We start from the raw sequence: 25,667 nt of genomic DNA, 5'->3' as shown, positions 1-25,667 counted from the left end.
GATTAATCTAGGACTTATTGGCAGCTATGGGCTGCCAATAACTCCTTATTACCCCGATTTGCCAAAGCACCAGGGCAAATCGGGAAGAGCCGGGTACAGCCCCAGAACTGTCGCATATAATGTATGCGGCAATTCTGGGCGGCTGCTGACTGATATTGTTAGGGTGGGGGGCTCCCCATAACGTGGAGCTCCCCATCCTGAGAATACCAGCCTTCAGCCGTATGGCTTTATCTGGCTGGCATTAAAATTGGGGGGGACCGCACGCCGTTTTTTTTTATTATTTATTTATTTATTTTACTGCACAGTATAGACACGCCCACCGGCTGCTGTGATTGGGTGCAGTGTGACACCTGTCACTCAGCGTGGGGGCGTGTCTCACTGCAACCAATCATAGGCGCCGGTGGGCGGGGAAAGCAGGGAATAGGAGATTGTTTAATGAGCGGCCGGCTTTTTCAAAATAGTAAAAGCCGCCGCAGCAGTGTGAATGCCGTGCAGCGCTGCGCCGGAGATCGGGGAACGGTAAGTATGAGAGAGGGGGGGAAACTGACCGACAGACTGTGAGAGAGGGACAGACAGACAGAGAGACCGACAGAGAGACAGAGAGACCGACCGACGGACTCAGGGAGATTGACCGACATACACAGAAATAGAAAGAATAGCCGACATCACTAGAAATAAAAACACCAAACGGACACGGACTATAGGTAGATGCATACGTGTTTACTAACGTGTGTGCACATACCCATAGACTTTCATTGTGTCCACGTGTGCGTGCTCCGTGCAGATAACAGACATGCATCCGTGCAAAACGCAAACACATACGGATCACGGACACGCACACACGGACATAATGAAATAACGGACGTGTGACCACAATCATAGATTAACATTGGTGCGCGTTTGGCCGTGTCTCCGGTATATACGGAAACGGACCAAACACGCACGTGTATCACGGACGTGTGAAGGGGGCCTAAGAGGAATTGTGCTGTATTGGGGACATTATAGCATGTGTGAAGGAAAGTGGTGTGTGGTGGAGACATAAATCTGTGGAGAGGGTCTGCGGAGACATCATATTGTGTCTGGAGAAATGTACTGTGGAGGGTATTATACTGTGTATGCAGGAATGTACTGAATGTACAATGGAGACATCATACTGTGGGGGAGATTATCTACTGCCAGGAGAAATCATACTGTATGCTGGGGGAATTTACTTTGGCAGGCAACAATTTGTGTTTGGGGGACATGTTAGGTATCATACTATGTGTGGGGGGATGCACTTGGAGGCTTCATACTTGGTCAGTTCTTTTTGGAAAGGATAAATAATTGGGATTGGAATGGGGAAAAAAATTAAGTATCTTGTAGTAAAAGATTTATTGTAAAAGAAAAAGTGGCAATGATAATGAATGGAGTAATCTAAATGACCCACAAAAAAAACATACCACAGCTAAGAATGTGGAAGCTGCAAGCAGAAGTACCACCACTGGTACCAGCCATTAGGGCAGTAGTAGTACTAACAGCGGATCACAATCGTCCTCTGACAAAAATATTAGTGGAGAGGAAGTGGAGGATGTTATGGAATATATGACCCATAATTCATCTCAGTAACATCATCAGGAGGATGATGTTACCGCTAACCCTAAAGCAGGGTTTACACGCAGCGACATCGCTAACAAGATGTCATTGGGGTCACGGAATTCGTGACGCACATCCGGCCTCGTTAGCGACGTGGTTGCGTGTGAAACGTACGAACAACTGCTAATGATCAAAAATACTCACCTTATCGTTGATCGTTGTCCAGTCGTTGTAATCCCGATTATCGTTGCTGTTGCAGGACGCAGGTTGTTCATCGTTCCTGCGGCAGCACACATCGCTATGTGTGACACCGCAGGAACGAGGAACATCACCGTACCTGCGGCCGCCCGCAATGAGGAAGGAAGGAGGTGGGCGGGATGTTCCGCCCGCTCATCTCCGCCCCTCCGCTTCTATTGGGCGGCCACTTAGTGACAAAACTGTGATGCCGCACGAACCGCCCCCTTAAAAAGTAGGCGGTTCGCCGGCCACAGCGACGTCGCTAGGCAGGTAAGTATGTGTGACGGGGACTAACGATGTTGTGCACCACGGGCAGCGATTTGCCCATGATGCACAACCGGGGTCGCTGCATGTAAGGGGGCCTGAACACCGTCAGTTTGAGTCAGTGTTCTTCCAGTTCTATGTACATGTATCTAAGGTGCGGTAATTCTTTTCCACATTGCCGGCCAACAAATCTTTTGTAGTGTGCAAGCTATGTAGGAGTAAAGTAAGCTTTGGATGTTCTGACTCAAATAGACTAGGTATTATGGTTCTAATAAAATATTAAATTATTTAACCAACAAGATAAACACCATAACTGCACTTTTCAGTCACTGCACTTCCCTCCAAAATGCAATAGAAAGTAATCAAAATGTCATATGTACGACCTCAAATGGTATAATGAAAAAGCACAGCTCAACACAAAAAAGAAGACCTCATATATCCATTAAGGGTCTAAGAAACTGGCAACAGAAAGAAATTTGTAGAATCATATGTGCAAGTTATTTGTACTATACAACAAATGCTGTAAAAATAAAATCCAATCCATTTTATCACTATTTTACCCCACTTGAAAATTGTATCTATTTTTTTAACACATGATACAATTAGGTCCAGAAATATTTGGACAGTGACACAATTTTCGCGAGTTGGGCTCTGCATGCCACCACATTGGATTTGAAATGAAATCTCTACAACAGAATTCAAGTGCAGATTGTAATGTTTAATTTGAAGGTTTGAAAAAAAATATCTGATAGAAATTGTAGGAATTGTACACATTTCTTTACAAACACTCCACATTTTAGGAGGTCATAAGTAATTGGACAAATAAACCAAACCCAAACAAAATATTTTTATTTTCAATATTTTGTTGCGAATCCTTTGGAGGCAATCACTGCCTTAAGTCTGGAACCCATGGACATCACCAAACGCTGGGTTTCCTCCTTCTTAATGCTTTGCCAGGCCTTTACAGCCGCAGCCTTCAGGTCTTGCTTGTTTGTGGGTCTTTCCGTCTTAAGTCTGGATTTGAGCAAGTGAAATGCATGCTCAATTGGGTTAAGATCTGGTGATTGACTTGGCCATTGCAGAATGTTCCACTTTTTTGCACTCATGAACTCCTGGGTAGCTTTGGCTGTATGCTTGAGGTCATTGTCCATCTGTACTATGAAGCACCGTCCGATCAACTTTGCGGCATTTGGCTGAATCTGGGCTGAAAGTATATCCCGGTACACTTCAGAATTCATCCGGCTACTCTTGTCTGCTGTTATGTCATCAATAAACACAAGTGACCCAGTGCCATTGAAAGCCATGCATGCCCATGCCATCACGTTGCCTCCACCATGTTTTACAGAGGATGTGGTGTGCCTTGGATCATGTGCCATTCCCTTTCTTCTCCAAACTTTTTTCTTCCCATCATTCTGGTACAGGTTGATCTTTGTCTCATCTGTCCATAGAATACTTTTCCAGAACTGAGCTGGCTTCATGAGGTGTTTTTCAGCAAATTTAACTCTGGCCTGTCTATTTTTGGAATTGATGAATGGTTTGCATCTAGATGTGAACCCTTTGTATTTACTTTCATGGAGTCTTCTCTTTACAGTTGACTTAGAGACAGATACACCTACTTCACTGAGCATGTTCTGGACTTCAGTTGATGTTGTGAACGGGTTCTTCTTCACCAAAGAAAGTATGTGGCGATCATCCACCACTGTTGTCATCCGTGGACGCCCAGGCCTTTTTGAGTTCCCAAGCTCACCAGTCAATTCCTTTTTTCTCAGAATGTACCCAACTGTTGATTTTGCTACTCCAAGCATGTCTGCTATCTCTCTGATGGATTTTTTCTTTTTTTTCAGCCTCAGGATGTTCACCTCAATTGAGAGTTCCTTAGACCGCATGCTGTCTGGTCACAGCAACAGCTTCCAAATGCAAAACCACACACCTGTAATCAACCCCAGACCTTTTAACTACTTCATTGATTACAGGTTAACGAGGGAGACGCCTTCAGAGTTAATTGCAGCCCTTAGAGTCCCTTGTCCAATTACTTTTGGTCCCTTAAAAAAGAGGAGGCTATGCATTACAGAGCTATGATTCCTAAACCCTTTCTCCGATTTGGATGTGAAAACTCTCATATTGCAGCTGGGAGTGTGCACTTTCAGCCCATATTATATATATAATTGTATTTCTGAACATGTTTTTGTAAACAGCCAAAATAACAAAACTTGTGTCACTGTCCAAATATTTCTGGACCTAACTGTATGATAAAATAATTGATATTATTTAAATATAGCCCTCATATGGCTAGGTTTATTGAAAAATAAAAAAGTTATGACTCTTAAAAGAAGAGGTTGAAAAAAATGAAAGCACAAAAAAACAAAAATTGCCAAATTGCCAGTCAATTTGTTGAACGTGCCACACAAATGATTAATCCCCGTCACACATACTTACCCCTCCATACAACTTCGATGTGGGCGGCGAACATCCACTTCCTGGAGTGGGAGGGACGTTCAGCGTCACATCGACGTCACGTGGCAGCCAGCCAATAGAAGCGGAGGGGCGGAGATGAGTGGGACGTAAACATCCCGCCCACCTCTTTCCTTCCACATTGCCGGCTGGAGCCGCGGGAGGCAGATAAGATCTGTTCAATGTTCCCAGGGTGTCACACACTGCGATGTGTGCTGCCTCGGGAACATTGAACAACCCGACGTGCAATTCGTCAGGATTCAACGACGTGTATGCGATGAACGTTTTAACATTCAATCACAATCGCACATACCTGTCACACACTACAATGTACCTTACAATGCCGGATGTGCGTCACTTACGACGTGACCCCGCCGACACATTGTAAGATACATTGTAGCGTGTAAAGCGGGCTTTAACTAATCAATCATTGGTATTCATTGGTGCTCCAGAGTCCCGGCTAATTCGGCCACCTGAACGGTCAAGTGCTCTACACGACTATGTGACTACCAAGGCCAGTGACTTAGCACAGAAGCCACATGACGTTTTTGCATCACTGGTGAGTAGAGGGCTGGAGTGGTGGGGAACTGAATATGTAACGCCATTTGATTTTTAGTATTATCACTATTATTATAGCTGTTACTTTGTTATGTTTAAATCCCGGACAACATTTTAAACTAATTTTGTAATATTTTGAGCCTGATTGACAAGCATGGTCATTAGTAGAATTATTACTACTTCAGGAAATTTAGTTTGCAGGAACTATTGTTGGTGTGACTTTTTACTGGTGCTTTACAGTGTGCTATCATGTAGATAAGCAATACAAGAAAAATAATAACTTGAAGGTAACATTCTTGAGCAGGTTTTCCCATAATTCCTAGTTATGTGAGCTTTGTCCTGATAAGTGATTGATAAGAAATGGACATACAGATCCCTGAGTGACAGTCAGCAGATCCCAACATTAGCTTACCGTCAATCTATCACCATGCAAACCCATAAGACTGTAATATTATTTTTTGTTTTATTCACTGTCATTTTCTGTAAGCCACTCCTGAGGAATGGAAAAGCAAAGCATAAACTACTGGTGATCTCCTTTGATGGCTTTCGATGGAATTATGATCAAGATGTTGATACACCACTCTTGGACTACTTGGCAGAAATAGGAGTAAAAGCAAAATACGTCAGCCCACCTTTTGTAACAATGACATCCCCCTCTCACTTCACCACCATCACTGGTAAGTTCCACAATTTAATACACAGATTTTTAATTTTCTTGAGCTTCATAAAATGTTCATCAATTGGTGTTTTAGTATAATAAACAGTACATCCATAGGCCTTTACATCTGTCAATCCAAATAGTTAATAATATTTATAGCGAAAGATTAATAACAGCTACATTTTGCAGATTTCATCATTTTACCAAATTAGTATGAAAATACTGTATTAAATAACACACACCTTATTCGTAAGTAGTGATGAGCGGCCGAGTGGAAATTCAGGTTCTCCGAATCAGCACAAACTAAATGAAAAGTCGGATTCAGGAAGTGGACTTGTCACCAAACATGACCCCGAACAACGAACCCCATACAAGTCCATGGGCTATAAAATGGCGGTAGTAAGCACTAGGGGGCTGCAAATGGAAGATAATTAGTAGTAAGCGCAGGATAAGTTATACATACCATGTTTCCCGCTGTTTCCAGGAGAATCAGGCTGCAGTCAGACTCTTTTCTGGGCCCGCTTATTAATGTTCATCAATATTCAATGCGTCTCCTGCCCACCTTTTTTTCCAGTGTCTGTGATTGGTTGCAGACTGCTATATACGACCCCAACCTGTGTCCAATTCTGTGATTGGTTGCAGTCAGTTTGCTGTATAGTAGTGTAAAAAGATGGAAATAAATAATTTAAAAAAATTATGTAAGCTCCTTCCCTATTTTAATAGCCAGCACGAATAAAACAACAGCTGCAGGCTTCAGCCCCCACCTGTGAGCTTTACTGTGGCTGGATATCAAAATAGAGTGGGGAAAAAGTGTAGGTTCTCCCTCATTTTTGTTATCCAGCCACGGTAAAGCACACAGGTGGAAATTGGTATCAGGATGAGAGGAGCCATGGATATTGGCCCCCAGTCTAAAAATGCCAGCCCACAGATGCCCAGATTTGTCACATCCATTAAATGCAACAATTCTGGTGCTTTATTTTGGTAATATAAAGGGTTAATGACAGCTGTGATTTGTCAGCTGTCATCAAGCCCTAGATTAGTAATGAGGAGGGGTCTTTGGGACCTTCCCCATTACTAATCCTTTAAATGAAAAGTAATACAACTCAAATACCGAAAAAATCTTTTATATGACATAAAATAGAAACACCCTCTTAAGCACCCTCTTATACCTCTTTATTAACCTGAAAAACACCCTTGCAGACCTGACTTTTTGATGCGATTTTGATGCGTTTTTCTTACCAGGATATGCAGATTTGGTGCAGCAATGTTTGCAACCAAATACTCATGGAGTTCAATTACTTTACTTGAGGTGAGGTCACTGAGTTCAATGAGTTTACCTCAGGTCAGTTCTGTGGTCACAGCTGTGGTACCGTTGGAACTTCCAGCTGTGACCTTAGATGAACTCAGTGATGTCACCACTCACAGCTGTGGGTTTTAGTCAGTGTGTCCCTAATAGTAGCAATAAGCGGTCACGTTTTCTAATGTGACAACATACTGCAACCTCATATGTAGCAGAGCTGGGATCATCCTGGGACCTCGTGTGGATTACGTCAGACATTCATGGGTGTTTTGGGGTTAATAAATGGGTAAAAGTGGACTTTTTTTAAAAAAAACAAAGGATTTTTCTCTGTGTTTGTGTTTATTTTTTTTTACTTATAGGATTAGTAATAGGGGGTATCATAGACCCCTACCCATTATTACTCCAGGGCTTTATGACAGCTGACAAATCACAGCTGTTTATAAACCCCTATATTACTTCAGTTGTCCCAGCACCAAGGCAATCAGGATGAGCAGGGTAAAACGTCGGAATTGTCGCAACTATTGGATGCGACAAATCTGGGCTGCTGCTGGCTACTATTTTTAGGCTGGAGAGGGCTCAATAAAAATAAGCCTCTTCAAGCTGAGAATACCAGCTCACAACTGTTGTCTTTATCTTGGCTGGGTATCAAAATTCAGTGGGACTGCATGCCAGATTTTCAAATTATTTATTTAAATAATTAAACAAAAATTGCATGGTGTTCCTCTTATTTTGATATACAGTCAAGATATCGCACATGGATGGGAGCTGCAGCCTGTAACCATATGCTTTATCTGCGCTCGCTATCAGTATACTGGGCACCCTATGTCATTTATTAATATACTTATTTTTACTCCGGCAGACACCCTCTGTGAGGGCCACCAATCTGAGATGCTGGCATGCCAGCATTCTTACTGCAGCCAATCACAGGCGCTCTCACTGATGGTGGGTGGGGGAAGCAGGAATATGCATGAGGTTTAATGAGTGGACCTGGAGGCAGTGTTACAACAGCACCGCAGAGACTGGTAAGTATGCCCTGCTTTAATCATTTTGTTTCCTTTTTTTTACAGTGATTTCCCTGGTCAATCACAACCATGCCAATACTTGGTATCGCTGCGATGGCTCTGCAAGTGCCTATAGCCTAAAAGCTTTCTGTTTAGTTGCTCTGTAACATTTCAACAAGCTTTATTCGGGTAACAAATCCAAACAGGAATCGGACATACAGTCAAAAGTCTTTGTTTAGGGCTTAGCACCGAAGCGAAGGTAATCAGTACGGACCCCGAACTTTACAGTTCGGGTTCGCTCATCATTATTAGAAAGTGGTGATCGCCTACTTGCTTCCCAGTCTGTAGAGAGTCAAAGAGAGTTCAGAGATTGCTTTAATCAATGATACCAGTATATAACAAAGACAGCTATACTGCATGATGTAACAATATATAAAGACAATGTATTCTGAGTGCAGGTGCTATCCGTGTTATAATTGCACACTAAAGCGGGCTTTACTCGCTACGATATATCAAACGATATGTTGTCGGGGTCACGTCGTAAGTGACGCACATCCGGCGCCGTTTGACATATCGTAGCGTGTGACAGCTATGAGCGTCTGTTAACGAGCAAAAATACTCACCTTATACTCCCCTAACGTCGCTCATTTTCTAAATCGCATGTCCTTCTCTGCGCCGGTTGTTCATCGTTCCCGGGGCAGCACACATCGCTACGTGTGACACTCCGGGAACGATGAACTGCAGCTTATCTGTGTCCCGCTGGCAATGCGAAAGGAAGGAGGTGGGCGGGATGTTTACGTCCTGCTCATCTCCGCCCCTCCGCTACTATTGGCTGGCAGCTGTGTGACGTCGTGGTGACGCTGAACGTCCCTTCCCCTTCAGGAAGAGGATGTTCGCTGCCCACAGCGAGGTCGTTTGGAAGGTAAGTACGTGTAACGGGGGTTTACGACTTTGTGCAATACGGGCAACAAATTGCACATATCGCACAAACGATGGGGGCGGGTGCGATCGCAAATACGATCGCACGAGAAATTGACGCATGTAAAGCAGCCTTAACAGTAAACTGACCAATATTATTCAATAGGGTTGTTCAGATAACAGTTTTTCCCAAGGATTGAGTGTGCTTGTGAATGAAATAAATGCATGCTCTAGTTTCTTTCTTATTTGGTCTAATATATGCAAATTTCCTCTTGTAAACTTTTTTAAACTTATGTATAAAAACAGATGTAATAAACTAGCATAGGGATGACACACGAGTGGCATATGGAGGGAAATCATCTAATGTTTCTAGATAAAAATCATACCCTTATTTGGAATTAGCCTAAGATACAGAGAACTGCAAAGCCAGATTTTGTGTTTATAATTGCATTACTCGTGCAATCCCTTCTCAATTACAATATTCCCCTACATAGAATAAAGACACCATATACTCACCTATGGTGCTGGCACCGTTCCAGTGATGTTTGTGACAGGACTCCCGGCACTCGTGTGAAATTATCGTCATATCAGCATTGCAGCCAATCAGAGTCCGTTTCACTCTCACTTCCTGTGAACAAAACTGACAACCTAAAGAAATGAAAGCTCCTGCTGCTCTCTGACTTTCTTAAGATGACAGTTTTGTCTACAGGAAGTGAGAGTGAAGCATCTGCTAATTGTCTACAGGGTTCAGAGGACATACAGTATTAACATCACAGGAGACCCATCAATGACGTTGCTGGTACAGGGCTGATACCGGAGGTGAGTATAAGGCATCTTTATTCATCATCGTGGAATATTGTAATTCGTAACAGGTTGACCAAGTAGTGGGCAACCCCTTCAATTAACTGGGTTATTCCCAGGATAGTAAGTTTTTTCTATTCACAGCAATCCCAAGAACAGGGCTCTAGAACCTAGGAAATTGCCTCCACAAACTCTGTCTTGTATGGTGAAGAGATACACATAATTGATATGTAGTGCACCTGAACCCATCAGGGCACTACAAGGTACTGCATCCTGTCAAACATGCAGGACCTACCCCCAGGGACCTGGAAGACCAGTGCCGGTAACAGGAAAACACATTATAATCCCAGTTTTTCCCCCATCCACAGACCAGTGACAGACTAGAGTTAGACGCAATGGATGGCCACCCAGGGGTGGAGCTGATCCAGTCCACTAGACGACAACCAGGTGGGAGGGGACAGACAGACTGACAGACAGTTAGTAAGTGGAGGTGAAAGGAGACGGACGTAACTGCACTGACATGGGAGTGTAACGGTGACCTGAGGGCCCAGGCGTGTGGTTGCCGGTGGAATACGGTGGAGTACTCCCGGAACCAGAGCACCGATGGGGTACAGAGCCCTGGGTCAGGCAACCGCTCCAGGCAGACTTGATAAAATCTGCACAGTGAGGGGACCATCCAGGACCTCACTGACCTTAGAAGTCCGGGGGTACCAGTAGTAATGTGAAAACCAGGGACCGGAACCAAACACCGACCCTATTGAGAGACTAACAGGAGGGGACCCCAAGATGCTCCAAGCCACGAGGACCCACCAACTTGAGAAAGGTGCAGGGGAAAGATGTCACAAGGTCACCAAACGGTATTGGGACCAAGGGAACCAGTGGTGAAGACCAGCCGTCCTCCAGGTCCCAGCTATCCACCTGCTGTGAGTAAAGACAACCAGTTACACTGCAATCCCTTGTGTGGCCTACCTTCTTTCCATGCCTAACTCCATCATCTATCCCCTGGGGCCCTGGCCCTACTTGCAGAGGGCCCAACATCTAGGCTGCCACCAACACCAGCCCCAGTAGGGAGAATGTGCAGAGATGGTTCCATCACCATAACCATAACCTGCAAGTGGCGTCACGACATAGACTTTATTAACTACTCCCCTGTACATAACCCCCTTTTTAAAGCGACCACCAGGGTCACGGAACCGGGCAGCAGCCACCCAGTGACACATCCCAGTAACACAGCGCCCGGGACTGAGTACCCCATAGCACTGGGGCGAGTCAGACATCTGCTTCATTAATTGCACTGTAGTCATGATGTCACTGATGTAGCCTGTGAAATAAAAGTGTAGCAACAGCAGAGTCAGCTCTGGAATAGAGAGAAGTAACAGCTCAGCTCTTATTTTTATTTTAACCTACCACTGTAAGAAACGTATTCCCAGAAAATCCCATATGCAGCACATAAGTTGTAAAATTTCTGCTACTTAAAGGTCATTCATTCATTCATCTGAATTGGGTGTATGTGCAGCACATGCATGGAAAGGGCTGAACAAGTTGCTGTGTATGAATATACCTAAATATGTTTTTTCTTGTATCAATAAAATGTCATTTACTAGTGAAAATCATAGTGAACTACTTGGTTAATCCTTCTGATTACTAGCAGTTCGGTAAGTTGGGGCGGTTCTCCTGACTCGAGCATGACAGCTTCATATATTTTTGTTATTATAGGAGGATAAGGCTGCACATCAAACTTAGATAATAGTATAATGCCTCAAGCATATGGAGAAATATTGGAATATACAATGAAAAATGCTACTTGCTAATTTAAACATGTGAATAATGAAATGCATACCTGCCATGAATATTAGGAAAAAGGAGATATTTAGCAATCACATTGATCAATGTAACTGAGCCCCAAGACCTCGTCAAGGTATATCTCTATATTGGGGTCCATAGCTCTGTGACCCTAACTGTGTGTCATCTCATTGCAATTAAAAACCGCTATGGGTGGAGAGGGGTAACTAAGGACTTTCTTATATAGGAGATGGAAAAAACATGGCCGAAAGGGGCGGAGCTGTGTTCACATTCAGAAAAAAAACTACATATAACTGAATAGGATAACTGAAGTGAGCACTAATATATATATATATATATATATATATATGAGTGCAAGCCAAAACTTACATACTATAGGAGGATAAGGCTGCACATCAAACTTAGATAATAGTATAATGCTTCAAGCATATGGAAAAATATTGGAATATACAATGAAAAATGCTACTTGCTAATTTGAACATGTGAATAATGAAATGCATACCTGCCATGAATATTAGGAAAAAGGATATATTTAGCAATCGCATTGATCAATGTAACTGAGCCCCAAGACCTCGTCAAGGTATATCTCTATATTGGGGTCCCTAGCGGTTTTTAATTGCAATGAGATGACACACAGTTAGGGTCACAGAGCTAGGGACCCCAATATAGAGATATACCTTGACGAGGTCTTGGGGCTCAGTTACATTGATCAATGCGATTGCTAAATATCTCCTTTTTCCTAATATTCATGGCAGGTATGCATTTCATTATTCACATGTTCAAATTAGCAAGTAGCATTTTTCATTGTATATTCCAATATTTTTCCATATGCTTGAGGCATTATACTATTATCTAAGTTTTATGTGCAGCCTTATCCTCCTATAGTATGTAAGTTTTGGCTTGCACTCATATATATATATATATATATTAGTGCTCACTTCAGTTATCCTATTCAGTTATATGTAGTTTTTTTTCTGAATGTGAACACAGCTCCGCCCCTTTCGGCCATGTTTTTTCCATCTCCTATATAAGAAAGTCCTTAGTTACCCCTCTCCACCCACAGCGGTTTTTAATTGCAATGAGATGACACACAGTTAGGGTCACAGAGCTAGGGACCCCAATATAGAGATATACCTTGACGAGGTCTTGGGGCTCAGTTACATTGATCAATGCGATTGCTAAATATCTCCTTTTTCCTAATATTCATGGCAGGTATGCATTTCATTATTCACATGTTCAAATTAGCAAGTAGCATTTTTCATTGTATATTCCAATATTTTTCCATATGCTTGAGGCATTATACTATTATCTAAGTTTTATGTGCAGCCTTATCCTCCTATAGTATGTAAGTTTTGGCTTGCACTCATATATATATATATATATATATTAGTGCTCACTTCAGTTATCCTATTCAGTTATATGTAGTTTTTTTTCTGAATGTGAACACAGCTCCGCCCCTTTCGGCCATGTTTTTTCCATCTCCTATATAAGAAAGTCCTTAGTTACCCCTCTCCACCCACAGCGGTTTTTAATTGCAATGAGATGACACACAGTTAGGGTCACAGAGCTAGGGACCCCAATATAGAGATATACCTTGACGAGGTCTTGGGGCTCAGTTACATTGATCAATGCGATTGCTAAATATCTCCTTTTTCCTAATATTCATGGCAGGTATGCATTTCATTATTCACATGTTCAAATTAGCAAGTAGCATTTTTCATTGTATATTCCAATATTTTTCCATATGCTTGAGGCATTATACTATTATCTAAGTTTGATGTGCAGCCTTATTCTCCTATAGTATGTAAGTTTTGGCTTGCACTCATATATATATATATATTAGTGCTCACTTCAGTTATCCTATTCAGTCATATATTTTTGTTAACTTGTTTTTCTCGGGAGGGAGACGCACAACCAGTCCGTGCATTGAGATCCATCATCGCACCGAATTACATGTGAAAGAGCTCTTACTCTCATTCTATTGGTCGGTGACACAGCTCTTGCTCTCACCCTAATGGTCAGCACATAGCTGATATGAATATGCTTAGTTGGTAATTGTAGTGAACTATAATAAACCTGCCTATGTCACAAATCAAAAAAATATCACGTGTAAATGGTGTACCAAATCCACACTGAATCATACTTTGCAACCTCAAGTGAAAATGACCGATCGTGATGCCAAAGATTTCCCTCATAGCCATATCCCTCCCCACGCTGTGCCTCTTACACTCTCGATATGCCTCTAACATGCTCCCTTGATGCACATTTACCTAATAACTAGAGATGAGCGAACCGGTCTCGGTTCGGCTCGAGGTCGGTTCGCCGAACGGAGGTCCCGTTCGAGTTCGGCTCGTCGAACGTTCGACGAACCGAACTCGAACTGCATAGGAAACTATGGCAGGCAATCACAAACACAGAAAAACACCTAGAAAACACCCTCAAAGGTGTCCAAAAGGTGACAAACAACTCACAACACATGGGAAAGTGACAAGGACATATACTCATGCGAAAACAAAACAGCTGGACAAGGAAAAAGAGGAGGACACACAGATATATGAGTATATGCAAGGAAACATCGATTCCATTAATGTGCAACTTGAGCCCTGCTCATTTTAGGCTTCCAATCTGGATAAATTGCCTGAGCTCGCCACGTACGCCTTGGGGATCTTGTCGTGTCCTGCAGCCAGCGTTCTCTCGGAACCTGTCTTCAGTGCTGCTGGGGGTCTGCTGGCAGATAAGCACACGTGTCTGTCCACTGACAATGTGGACATGGCTCTCAAAGGACTTTTCTTCCCCTGGGTCAGCCAGGGGAGGCAAAAGGCACGGGTATTTTTGAGAGTGCTTCATGCAAAGCATCTTTTTCATCTTGAAAATTGGGTCAACTGATGCCAGTCAAGTGGGGTGTGTGTGGCCCATTTAGTGGAAACGAGGGAGACTGTGGTTGGAGTCCCCTCGCTGTGTCTCTAAAAGAACCAAGATGAACAAGTCATGGCTCTCAGAGGACTTTTCTTCCCCTGGGTCAGCCAGGGGACGGGAAAGGCACGCGTATTTTTGAGAGTGCTTCATGCAAAGCATCTTTTTCTTTTTCAAAAGGGGACTCAACCGATGCCAGTCAAGTGGGGTGTGTGTGGCCCAGTTAGTGGAAACGAGGGAGACTGTGGTTGGAGTCCCCTCGCTGTGTTTCTAAAAGAACCAAGATGAACAAGTCATGGCTCTCAGAGTACTTTTCTTCCCCTGGGTCAGCCAGGGGACGGGAAAGGTACGCGTATTTTTGAGAGTGCTTCATGCAAAGCATCTTTTTCATCTTGAAGATTGGGTCAACTGATGCCAGTCAAGTGGGGTGTGTGTGGCCCATTTAGTGGAAACGAGGGAGACTGTGGTTGGAGTCCCCTCGCTGTGTCTCTAAAAGAACCAAGATGAACAAGTCATGGCTCTCAGAGGACTTTTCTTCCCCTGGGTCAGCCAGGGGACGGGAAAGGCACGCGTATTTTTGAGAGTGCTTCATGCAAAGCATCTTTTTCATCTTGAAAATTGGGTCAACTGATGCCAGTCAAGTGGGGTGTGTGTGGCCCATTTAGTGGAAACGAGGGAGACTGTGGTTGGAGTCCCCTCGCTGTGTCTCTAAAAGAACCAAGATGAACAAGTCATGGCTCTCAGCGGACTTTTCTTCCCCTGGGTCAGCCAGGGGACGGGAAAGGCACGCGTATTTTTAAGAGTGCTTCATGCAAAGCATCTTTTTCTTTTTCAAAAGGGGGCTCAACCGATGCCAGTCAAGTGGGGTGTGTGTGGCCCAGTTAGTGGAAACGAGGGAGACTGTGGTTGGAGTCCCCTCGCTGTGTTTCTAAAAGAACCAAGATGAACAAGTCATGGCTCTCAGAGTACTTTTCTTCCCCTGGGTCAGCCAGGGGACGGGAAAGGCACGCGTATTTTTGAGAGTGCTTCATGCAAAGCATCTTTTTCATCTTGAAAATTGGGTCAACTGATGCCAGTCAAGTGGGGTGTGTGTGGCCCATTTAGTGGAAACGAGGGAGACTGTGGTTGGAGTCCCCTCGCTGTGTCTCTAAAAGAACCAAGATGAACAAGTCATGGCTCTCAGCGGAATTTTCTTCCCCTGGGTCAGCCAGGGGACGGGAAAGGCACGCGTATTTTTGAGAGTGCTTCATGCAAAGCATCTTTTTCTTTTTCAAAAGGGGGCTCAACCGATGCCAGTCAAGTGGGGTGTGTGTGGCCCAGTTAGTGGAAACGAGGGAGACTGTGGTTGGAGTCCCCTCGCTGTGTTTCTAAAAGAACCAAGATGAACAAGTCATGGCTCTCAGAGTACTTTTCTTCCCCTGGGTCAGCCAGGGGACGGGAAAGGCACGCGTATTTTTGAGAGTGCTTCATGCAAAGCATCTTTTTCTTTTTCAAAAGGGGGCTCCACCGATGCCAGGCAAGTGGGGTGTGTGTGGCCCAGTTAGTGGAAACGAGGGAGACTGTGGTTGGAGTCCCCTCGCTGTGTTTCTAAAAGAACCAAGATGAACAAGTCATGGCTCTCAGAGGACTTTTCTTCCCCTGGGTCAGCCAGGGGACGGGAAAGGCACGCGTATTTTTGAGAGTGCTTCATGCAAAGCATCTTTTTCATCTTTAAAATTGGGTCAACTGATGCCAGTCAAGTGGGGTGTGTGTGGCCCATTTAGTGGAAACGAGGGAGACTGTGGTTGGAGTCCCCTCGCTGTGTTTCTAAAAGAACCAAGATGAACAAGTCATGGCTCTCAGAGTACTTTTCTTCCCCTGGGTCAGCCAGGGGACGGGAAAGGCACGCGTATTTTTGAAAGTGCTTCATGCAAAGCATCTTTTTCTTTTTCAAAAGGGGGCTCCACCGATGCCAGGCAAGTGGGGTGTGTGTGGCCCAGTTAGTGGAAACGAGGGAGACTGTGGTTGGAGTCCCCTCGCTGTGTTTCTAAAAGAACCAAGATGAACAAGTCATGGCTCTCAGAGGACTTTTCTTCCCCTGGGTCAGCCACGGGACGGGAAAGGCACGCGTATTTTTGAGAGTGCTTCATGCAAAGCATCTTTTTCATCTTGAAAATTGGGTCAACTGATGCCAGTCAAGTGGGGTGTGTGTGGCCGATTTAGTGGAAACGAGGGAGACTGTGGTTGGAGTCCCCTCGCTGTGTTTCTAAAAGAACCAAGATGAACAAGTCATGGCTCTCAGAGGACTTTTCTTCCCCTGGGTCAGCCAGGGGACGGGAAAGGCACGCGTATTTTTGAGAGTGCTTCATGCAAAGCATCTTTTTCTTTTTCAAAAGGGGACTCAACCGATGCCAGTCAAGTGGGGTGTGTGTGGCCCAGTTAGAGGAAACGAGGGAGACTGTGGTTGGAGTCCCCTCGCTGTGTTTCTAAAAGAACCAAGATGAACAAGTCATAACTCTCAGAGTACTTTTCTTCCCCTGGGTCAGCCAGGGGACGGGAAAGGCACGCGTATTTTTGAGAGTGCTTCATGCAAAGCATCTTTTTCATCTTGAAAATTGGGTCAACTGATGCCAGTCAAGTGGGGTGTGTGTGGCCCATTTAGTGGAAACGAGGGAGACTGTGGTTGGAGTCCCCTCGCTGTGTCTCTAAAAGAACCAAGATGAACAAGTCATGGCTCTCAGAGGACTTTTCTTCCCCTGGGTCAGCCAGGGGACGGGAAAGGCACGCGTATTTTTGAGAGTGCTTCATGCAAAGCATCTTTTTCTTTTTCAAAAGGGGACTCAACCGATGCCAGTCAAGTGGGGTGTGTGTGGCCCAGTTAGTGGAAACGAGGGAGACTGTGGTTGGAGTCCCCTCGCTGTGTTTCTAAAAGAACCAAGATGAACAAGTCATGGCTCTCAGAGTACTTTTCTTCCCCTGGGTCAGCCAGGGGACGGGAAAGGCACGCGTATTTTTGAGAGTGCTTCATGCAAAGCATCTTTTTCTTTTTCAAAAGGGGGCTCCACCGATGCCAGGCAAGTGGGGTGTGTGTGGCCCAGTTAGTGGAAACGAGGGAGACTGTGGTTGGAGTCCCCTCGCTGTGTTTCTAAAAGAACCAAGATGAACAAGTCATGGCTCTCAGAGGACTTTTCTTCCCCTGGGTCAGCCAGGGGACGGGAAAGGCACGCGTATTTTTGAGAGTGCTTCATGCAAAGCATCTTTTTCATCTTTAAAATTGGGTCAACTGATGCCAGTCAAGTGGGGTGTGTGTGGCCCATTTAGTGGAAACGAGGGAGACTGTGGTTGGAGTCCCCTCGCTGTGTTTCTAAAAGAACCAAGATGAACAAGTCATGGCTCTCAGAGTACTTTTCTTCCCCTGGGTCAGCCAGGGGACGGGAAAGGCACGCGTATTTTTGAAAGTGCTTCATGCAAAGCATCTTTTTCTTTTTCAAAAGGGGGCTCCACCGATGCCAGGCAAGTGGGGTGTGTGTGGCCCAGTTAGTGGAAACGAGGGAGACTGTGGTTGGAGTCCCCTCGCTGTGTTTCTAAAAGAACCAAGATGAACAAGTCATGGCTCTCAGAGGACTTTTCTTCCCCTGGGTCAGCCACGGGACGGGAAAGGCACGCGTATTTTTGAGAGTGCTTCATGCAAAGCATCTTTTTCATCTTGAAAATTGGGTCAACTGATGCCAGTCAAGTGGGGTGTGTGTGGCCGATTTAGTGGAAACGAGGGAGACTGTGGTTGGAGTCCCCTCGCTGTGTTTCTAAAAGAACCAAGATGAACAAGTCATGGCTCTCAGAGGACTTTTCTTCCCCTGGGTCAGCCAGGGGACGGGAAAGGCACGCGTATTTTTGAGAGTGCTTCATGCAAAGCATCTTTTTCTTTTTCAAAAGGGGACTCAACCGATGCCAGTCAAGTGGGGTGTGTGTGGCCCAGTTAGAGGAAACGAGGGAGACTGTGGTTGGAGTCCCCTCGCTGTGTTTCTAAAAGAACCAAGATGAACAAGTCATAACTCTCAGAGTACTTTTCTTCCCCTGGGTCAGCCAGGGGACGGGAAAGGCACGCGTATTTTTGAGAGTGCTTCATGCAAAGCATCTTTTTCATCTTGAAAATTGGGTCAACTGATGCCAGTCAAGTGGGGTGTGTGTGGCCCATTTAGTGGAAACGAGGGAGACTGTGGTTGGAGTCCCCTCGCTGTGTCTCTAAAAGAACCAAGATGAACAAGTCATGGCTCTCAGAGGACTTTTCTTCCCCTGGGTCAGCCAGGGGACGGGAAAGGCACGCGTATTTTTGAGAGTGCTTCATGCAAAGCATCTTTTTCATCTTGAAAATTGGGTCAACTGATGCCAGTCAAGTGGGGTGTGTGTGGCCCATTTAGTGGAAACGAGGGAGACTGTGGTTGGAGTCCCCTCGCTGTGTTTCTAAAAGAACCAAGATGAACAAGTCATGGCTCTCAGAGTACTTTTCTTCCCCTGGGTCAGCCAGGGGACGGGAAAGGCACGCGTATTTTTGAGAGTGCTTCATGCAAAGCATCTTTTTCTTTTTCAAAAGGGGGCTCCACCGATGCCAGGCAAGTGGGGTGTGTGTGGCCCAGTTAGTGGAAACGAGGGAGACTGTGGTTGGAGTCCCCTCGCTGTGTTTCTAAAAGAACAAAGATGAACAAGTCATGGCTCTCAGAGTACTTTTGTTCCCCTGGGTCAGCCAGGGGACGGGAAAGGCACGCGTATTTTTGAGAGTGGTTCATGCAAAGCATCTTTTTCTTTTTCAAAAGGGGGCTCAACCGATGCCAGTCAAGTGGGGTGTGTGTGGCCCAGTTAGTGGAAACGAGGGAGACTGTGGTTGGAGTCCCCTCGCTGTGTTTCTAAAAGAACCAAGATGAACAAGTCATGGCTCTCAGAGTACTTTTCTTCCCCTGGGTCAGCCAGGGGACGGGAAAGGTACGCGTATTTTTGAGAGTGCTTCATGCAAAGCATCTTTTTCATCTTGAAAATTGGGTCAACTGATGCCAGTCAAGTGGGGTGTGTGTGGCCCATTTAGTGGAAACGAGGGAGACTGTGGTTGGAGTCCCCTCGCTGTGTCTCTAAAAGAACCAAGATGAACAAGTCATGGCTCTCAGAGGACTTTTCTTCCCCTGGGTCAGCCAGGGGACGGGAAAGGCACGCGTATTTTTGAGAGTGCTTCATGCAAAGCATCTTTTTCATCTTGAAAATTGGGTCAACTGATGCCAGTCAAGTGGGGTGTGTGTGGCCCATTTAGTGGAAACGAGGGAGACTGTGGTTGGAGTCCCCTCGCTGTGTCTCTAAAAGAACCAAGATGAACAAGTCATGGCTCTCAGCGGACTTTTCTTCCCCTGGGTCAGCCAGGGGACGGGAAAGGCACGCGTATTTTTAAGAGTGCTTCATGCAAAGCATCTTTTTCTTTTTCAAAAGGGGGCTCAACCGATGCCAGTCAAGTGGGGTGTGTGTGGCCCAGTTAGTGGAAACGAGGGAGACTGTGGTTGGAGTCCCCTCGCTGTGTTTCTAAAAGAACCAAGATGAACAAGTCATGGCTCTCAGAGTACTTTTCTTCCCCTGGGTCAGCCAGGGGACGGGAAAGGCACGCGTATTTTTGAGAGTGCTTCATGCAAAGCATCTTTTTCATCTTGAAAATTGGGTCAACTGATGCCAGTCAAGTGGGGTGTGTGTGGCCCATTTAGTGGAAACGAGGGAGACTGTGGTTGGAGTCCCCTCGCTGTGTCTCTAAAAGAACCAAGATGAACAAGTCATGGCTCTCAGCGGAATTTTCTTCCCCTGGGTCAGCCAGGGGACGGGAAAGGCACGCGTATTTTTGAGAGTGCTTCATGCAAAGCATCTTTTTCTTTTTCAAAAGGGGGCTCAACCGATGCCAGTCAAGTGGGGTGTGTGTGGCCCAGTTAGTGGAAACGAGGGAGACTGTGGTTGGAGTCCCCTCGCTGTGTTTCTAAAAGAACCAAGATGAACAAGTCATGGCTCTCAGAGTACTTTTCTTCCCCTGGGTCAGCCAGGGGACGGGAAAGGCACGCGTATTTTTGAGAGTGGTTCATGCAAAGCATCTTTTTCTTTTTCAAAAGGGGGCTCCACCGATGCCAGGCAAGTGGGGTGTGTGTGGCCCAGTTAGTGGAAACGAGGGAGACTGTGGTTGGAGTCCCCTCGCTGTGTTTCTAAAAGAACCAAGATGAACAAGTCATGGCTCTCAGAGGACATTTCTTCCCCTGGGTCAGCCAGGGGACGGGAAAGGCACGCGTATTTTTGAGAGTGCTTCATGCAAAGCATCTTTTTCATCTTTAAAATTGGGTCAACTGATGCCAGTCAAGTGGGGTGTGTGTGGCCCATTTAGTGGAAACGAGGGAGACTGTGGTTGGAGTCCCCTCGCTGTGTTTCTAAAAGAACCAAGATGAACAAGTCATGGCTCTCAGAGGACTTTTCTTCCCCTGGGTCAGCCAGGGGACGGGAAAGGCACGCGTATTTTTGAGAGTGCTTCATGCAAAGCATCTTTTTCTTTTTCAAAAGGGGACTCAACCGATGCCAGTCAAGTGGGGTGTGTGTGGCCCAGTTAGAGGAAACGAGGGAGACTGTGGTTGGAGTCCCCTCGCTGTGTTTCTAAAAGAACCAAGATGAACAAGTCATGGCTCTCAGAGTACTTTTCTTCCCCTGGGTCAGCCAGGGGACGGGAAAGGCACGCGTATTTTTGAGAGTGCTTCATGCAAAGCATCTTTTTCTTTTTCAAAAGGGGGCTCCACCGATGCCAGGCAAGTGGGGTGTGTGTGGCCAAGTTAGTGGAAACGAGGGAGACTGTGGTTGGAGTCCCCTCGCTGTGTTTCTAAAAGAACCAAGATGAACAAGTCATGGCTCTCAGAGGACTTTTCTTCCCCTGGGTCAGCCACGGGACGGGAAAGGCACGCGTATTTTTGAGAGTGCTTCATGCAAAGCATCTTTTTCATCTTGAAAATTGGGTCAACTGATGCCAGTCAAGTGGGGTGTGTGTGGCCCATTTAGTGGAAACGAGGGAGACTGTGGTTGGAGTCCCCTCGCTGTGATTCTAAAAGAACCAAGATGAACAAGTCATGGCTCTCAGAGGACTTTTCTTCCCCTGGGTCAGCCAGGGGACGGGAAAGGCACGCGTATTTTTGAGAGTGCTTCATGCAAAGCATCTTTTTCTTTTTCAAAAGGGGACTCAACCGATGCCAGTCAAGTTGGGTGTGTGTGGCCCAGTTAGAGGAAACGAGGGAGACTGTGGTTGGAGTCCCCTCGCTGTGTTTCTAAAAGAACCAAGATGAACAAGTCATAACTCTCAGAGTACTTTTCTTCCCCTGGGTCAGCCAGGGGACGGGAAAGGCACGCGTATTTTTGAGAGTGCTTCATGCAAAGCATCTTTTTCATCTTGAAAATTGGGTCAACTGATGCCAGTCAAGTGGGGTGTGTGTGGCCCATTTAGTGGAAACGAGGGAGACTGTGGTTGGAGTCCCCTCGCTGTGTTTCTAAAAGAACCAAGATGAACAAGTCATGGCTCTCAGAGTACTTTTCTTCCCCTGGGTCAGCCAGGGGACGGGAAAGGCACGCGTATTTTTGAGAGTGGTTCATGCAAAGCATCTTTTTCTTTTTCAAAAGGGGGCTCAACCGATGCCAGTCAAGTGGGGTGTGTGTGGCCCAGTTAGTGGAAACGAGGGAGACTGTGGTTGGAGTCCCCTCGCTGTGTTTCTAAAAGAACCAAGATGAACAAGTCATGGCTCTCAGAGTACTTTTCTTCCCCTGGGTCAGCCAGGGGACGGGAAAGGCACGCGTATTTTTGAGAGTGCTTCATGCAAAGCATCTTTTTCATCTTGAAAATTGGGTCAACTGATGCCAGTCAAGTGGGGTGTGTGTGGCCCATTTAGTGGAAACGAGGGAGACTGTGGTTGGAGTCCCCTCGCTGTGTTTCTAAAAGAACCAAGATGAACAAGTCATGGCTCTCAGAGGACTTTTCTTCCCCTGGGTCAGCCAGGGGACGGGAAAGGCACGCGTATTTTTGAGAGTGCTTCATGCAAAGCATCTTTTTCTTTTTCAAAAGGGGACTCAACCGATGCCAGTCAAGTTGGGTGTGTGTGGCCCAGTTAGAGGAAACGAGGGAGACTGTGGTTGGAGTCCCCTCGCTGTGTTTCTAAAAGAACCAAGATGAACAAGTCATAACTCTCAGAGTACTTTTCTTCCCCTGGGTCAGCCAGGGGACGGGAAAGGCACGCGTATTTTTGAGAGTGCTTCATGCAAAGCATCTTTTTCATCTTGAAAATTGGGTCAACTGATGCCAGTCAAGTGGGGTGTGTGTGGCCCATTTAGTGGAAACGAGGGAGACTGTGGTTGGAGTCCCCTCGCTGTGTCTCTAAAAGAACCAAGATGAACAAGTCATGGCTCTCAGCGGACTTTTCTTCCCCTGGGTCAGCCAGGGGACGGGAAAGGCACGCGTATTTTTGAGAGTGCTTCATGCAAAGCATCTTTTTCTTTTTCAAAAGGGGGCTCAACCGATGCCAGTCAAGTGGGGTGTGTGTGGCCCAGTTAGTGGAAACGAGGGAGACTGTGGTTGGAGTTCCCTCGCTGTGTTTCTAAAAGAACCAAGATGAACAAGTCATGGCTCTCAGAGTACTTTTCTTCCCCTGGGTCAGCCAGGGGACGGGAAAGGCACGCGTATTTTTGAGAGTGCTTCATGCAAAGCATCTTTTTCATCTTGAAAATTGGGTCAACTGATGCCAGTCAAGTGGGGTGTGTGTGGCCCATTTAGTGGAAACGAGGGAGACTGTGGTTGGAGTCCCCTCGCTGTGTTTCTAAAAGAACCAAGATGAACAAGTCATGGCTCTCAGAGTACTTTTCTTCCCCTGGGTCAGCCAGGGGACGGGAAAGGCACGCGTATTTTTGAGAGTGCTTCATGCAAAGCATCTTTTTCTTTTTCAAAAGGGGGCTCCACCGATGCCAGGCAAGTGGGGTGTGTGTGGCCCAGTTAGTGGAAACGAGGGAGACTGTGGTTGGAGTCCCCTCGCTGTGTTTCTAAAAGAACAAAGATGAACAAGTCATGGCTCTCAGAGTACTTTTCTTCCCCTGGGTCAGCCAGGGGACGGGAAAGGCACGCGTATTTTTGAGAGTGGTTCATGCAAAGCATCTTTTTCTTTTTCAAAAGGGGGCTCAACCGATGCCAGTCAAGTGGGGTGTGTGTGGCCCAGTTAGTGGAAACGAGGGAGACTGTGGTTGGAGTCCCCTCGCTGTGTTTCTAAAAGAACCAAGATGAACAAGTCATGGCTCTCAGAGTACTTTTCTTCCCCTTGGTCAGCCAGGGGACGGGAAAGGCACGCGTATTTTTGAGAGTGCTTCATGCAAAGCATCTTTTTCATCTTGAAAATTGGGTCAACTGATGCCAGTCAAGTGGGGTGTGTGTGGCCCATTTAGTGGAAACGAGGGAGACTGTGGTTGGAGTCCCCTCGCTGTGTTTTACATGCTTTTAGAAGGGCATGACATGGCTTGGAGGTTGACTTTCAGCATCTGCAAACTGTTGGCTACCAAAATGCTGCCTTTCCAACACCTGTGGTTATAGACAATGAGGAACATACTGATGAAGATGAGACGCAGATACCCGATTGGGATGACAACTTAAATATTCGGTCAGGGCAAGAAGAGGCTCGGTCTGAGGGGGAGGGGAGTGCAAACACAACAATTGATGATGAAGTTCTAGATCCCACCTACTGTCAACCCACAGTCAGACACTCGAGGAGGTCAACAGAGGCGGTGGAGGAGGATGCAACCGACGACGAAGTTACCTTGCGCCTTCCTGAACACAGTCGGAGCACTGGTAGCACGTCTACAACTGCATCCTCAGCCACCACTCTGCCTCTGAGCATTATTCGGGATGGATCAACAGGTCGCATGGCCTCTAAGCCTTGCCTAGCCTGGTCCTTTTTTGACATAGAAAAAGATCGCCCAAATTATGTGATCTGTAAAATTTGTCATGGTTCTCTTAGTAGAGGTCAAAACCTCAGCAGTTTGACAACTTCTTCCATGAATCGTCACATGAATAAATATCATATGGCCTGGTGGGAAGCTCACCGTGCTGCAATGCGGCCTAGCGGAGCGAACCATCCACCGCCTGCCCCTTCCAGTGCATCCGCGCGCTCGTCATCTTCTAGGACTGTGGGGACAGCTGTCACACCTGTTTTTCCACCCACAACTTCCACCACTGTAACCGCAACAGGCAGTTTGCTTGATAGGTCATCAGTTGGTTTGGAAGGGGAAACAAGTGATTGTGTACAGCTCTCTCAAACATCGATAGCACCAACGTTGGATGAAGGCAACATCATGTCTCCGCCTGAACTTTCCTCACAAACCTGCATTTTTCCAGGGACACCCTACTCAACACCGTCTACACACAGCAGCCAGATCTCTGTCCCTCAGATGTGGTCAAATAAAGGGCCACTTCCTGCGACCCATGACAAAGCTAAGAGGTTGAATCTATCCCTCTGTAAGCTGTTGGCTACCGAAATGCTGCTTTTCCGCCTAGTGGACACACAGGATTTTAGAGACCTTATGTCTGTCGCTGTGCCCCAGTACCAGATGCCCAATCACCACTGCTTCTCCAAGAAAAGCATGCCCGCGCTACACCAGCATGTCGCACACAACATCACCACTTCCTTGAGAAACTCTGTGTGCGACAGGGTGCATTTCAACACAGATACTTGGACCAGTAAGCATAGACAGGGTCATTACATGTCACTGACTGGGCACTGGCAAACTAGGGTGAGAGATGGAGAAGGGTCTGCTGTACAAGTCTTGCGGTCCCCACGAGTTGTTTCAATCCTTTTTCTGTATGTAGAAGTTAATACACTGCTTCTGCCTCTTCAACCTCGTGTGGGTCCTCCACCTTGGCGCAAACCCTGTGTGGTCAGGCCACCCTTCCTTGTAACTGCGCACAAGGACTACCACACACCTCCTTACTATGCTGGCAGCAGAGCTCAATGCCATCAGGCGGTCAAAGTTTTACTTTGAAATGTATGGGAAATGTGAGTCACACCGCTGAGAAGTTGTGGACGGTTAGCTCTGGATACCGAGTTTCATCAATGGTTGTCTCCACTCAACCAGCAGCCAGGGAAGGCCGGGTGCGACAATGATGCAAACATGGGTGCGGCCCTTCGCTGTGACA

The 25,667-nt window shown here is 46.0% G+C and overlaps 1 protein-coding gene across 1 annotated transcript in view; it reads left to right on the top strand.

Moving 5' to 3' along the window:
• The first annotated feature begins 5,476 nt into the window (after window positions 1–5,476).
• The window catches only part of LOC142245285 (ectonucleotide pyrophosphatase/phosphodiesterase family member 7-like), a 94,325-nt gene continuing 74,134 nt past the window's right edge, over window positions 5,477–25,667 (top strand). Inside the window, exon 1 of the mRNA XM_075317883.1 lies at window positions 5,477–5,759. Coding sequence (XP_075173998.1) covers window positions 5,510–5,759 — 250 coding nt within the window. The 5' untranslated portion in view covers window positions 5,477–5,509. The remainder of the gene's footprint in view (window positions 5,760–25,667) is intronic.

This window comes from Anomaloglossus baeobatrachus, chromosome 7 (assembly GCF_048569485.1).
Source record: "Anomaloglossus baeobatrachus isolate aAnoBae1 chromosome 7, aAnoBae1.hap1, whole genome shotgun sequence".
In the NCBI taxonomy this organism is placed as follows: domain Eukaryota; kingdom Metazoa; phylum Chordata; class Amphibia; order Anura; family Aromobatidae; genus Anomaloglossus; species Anomaloglossus baeobatrachus.
Note: the sequence above shows the minus strand (reverse complement) of the source record. Positions and strands in the feature narration are given on the sequence as shown.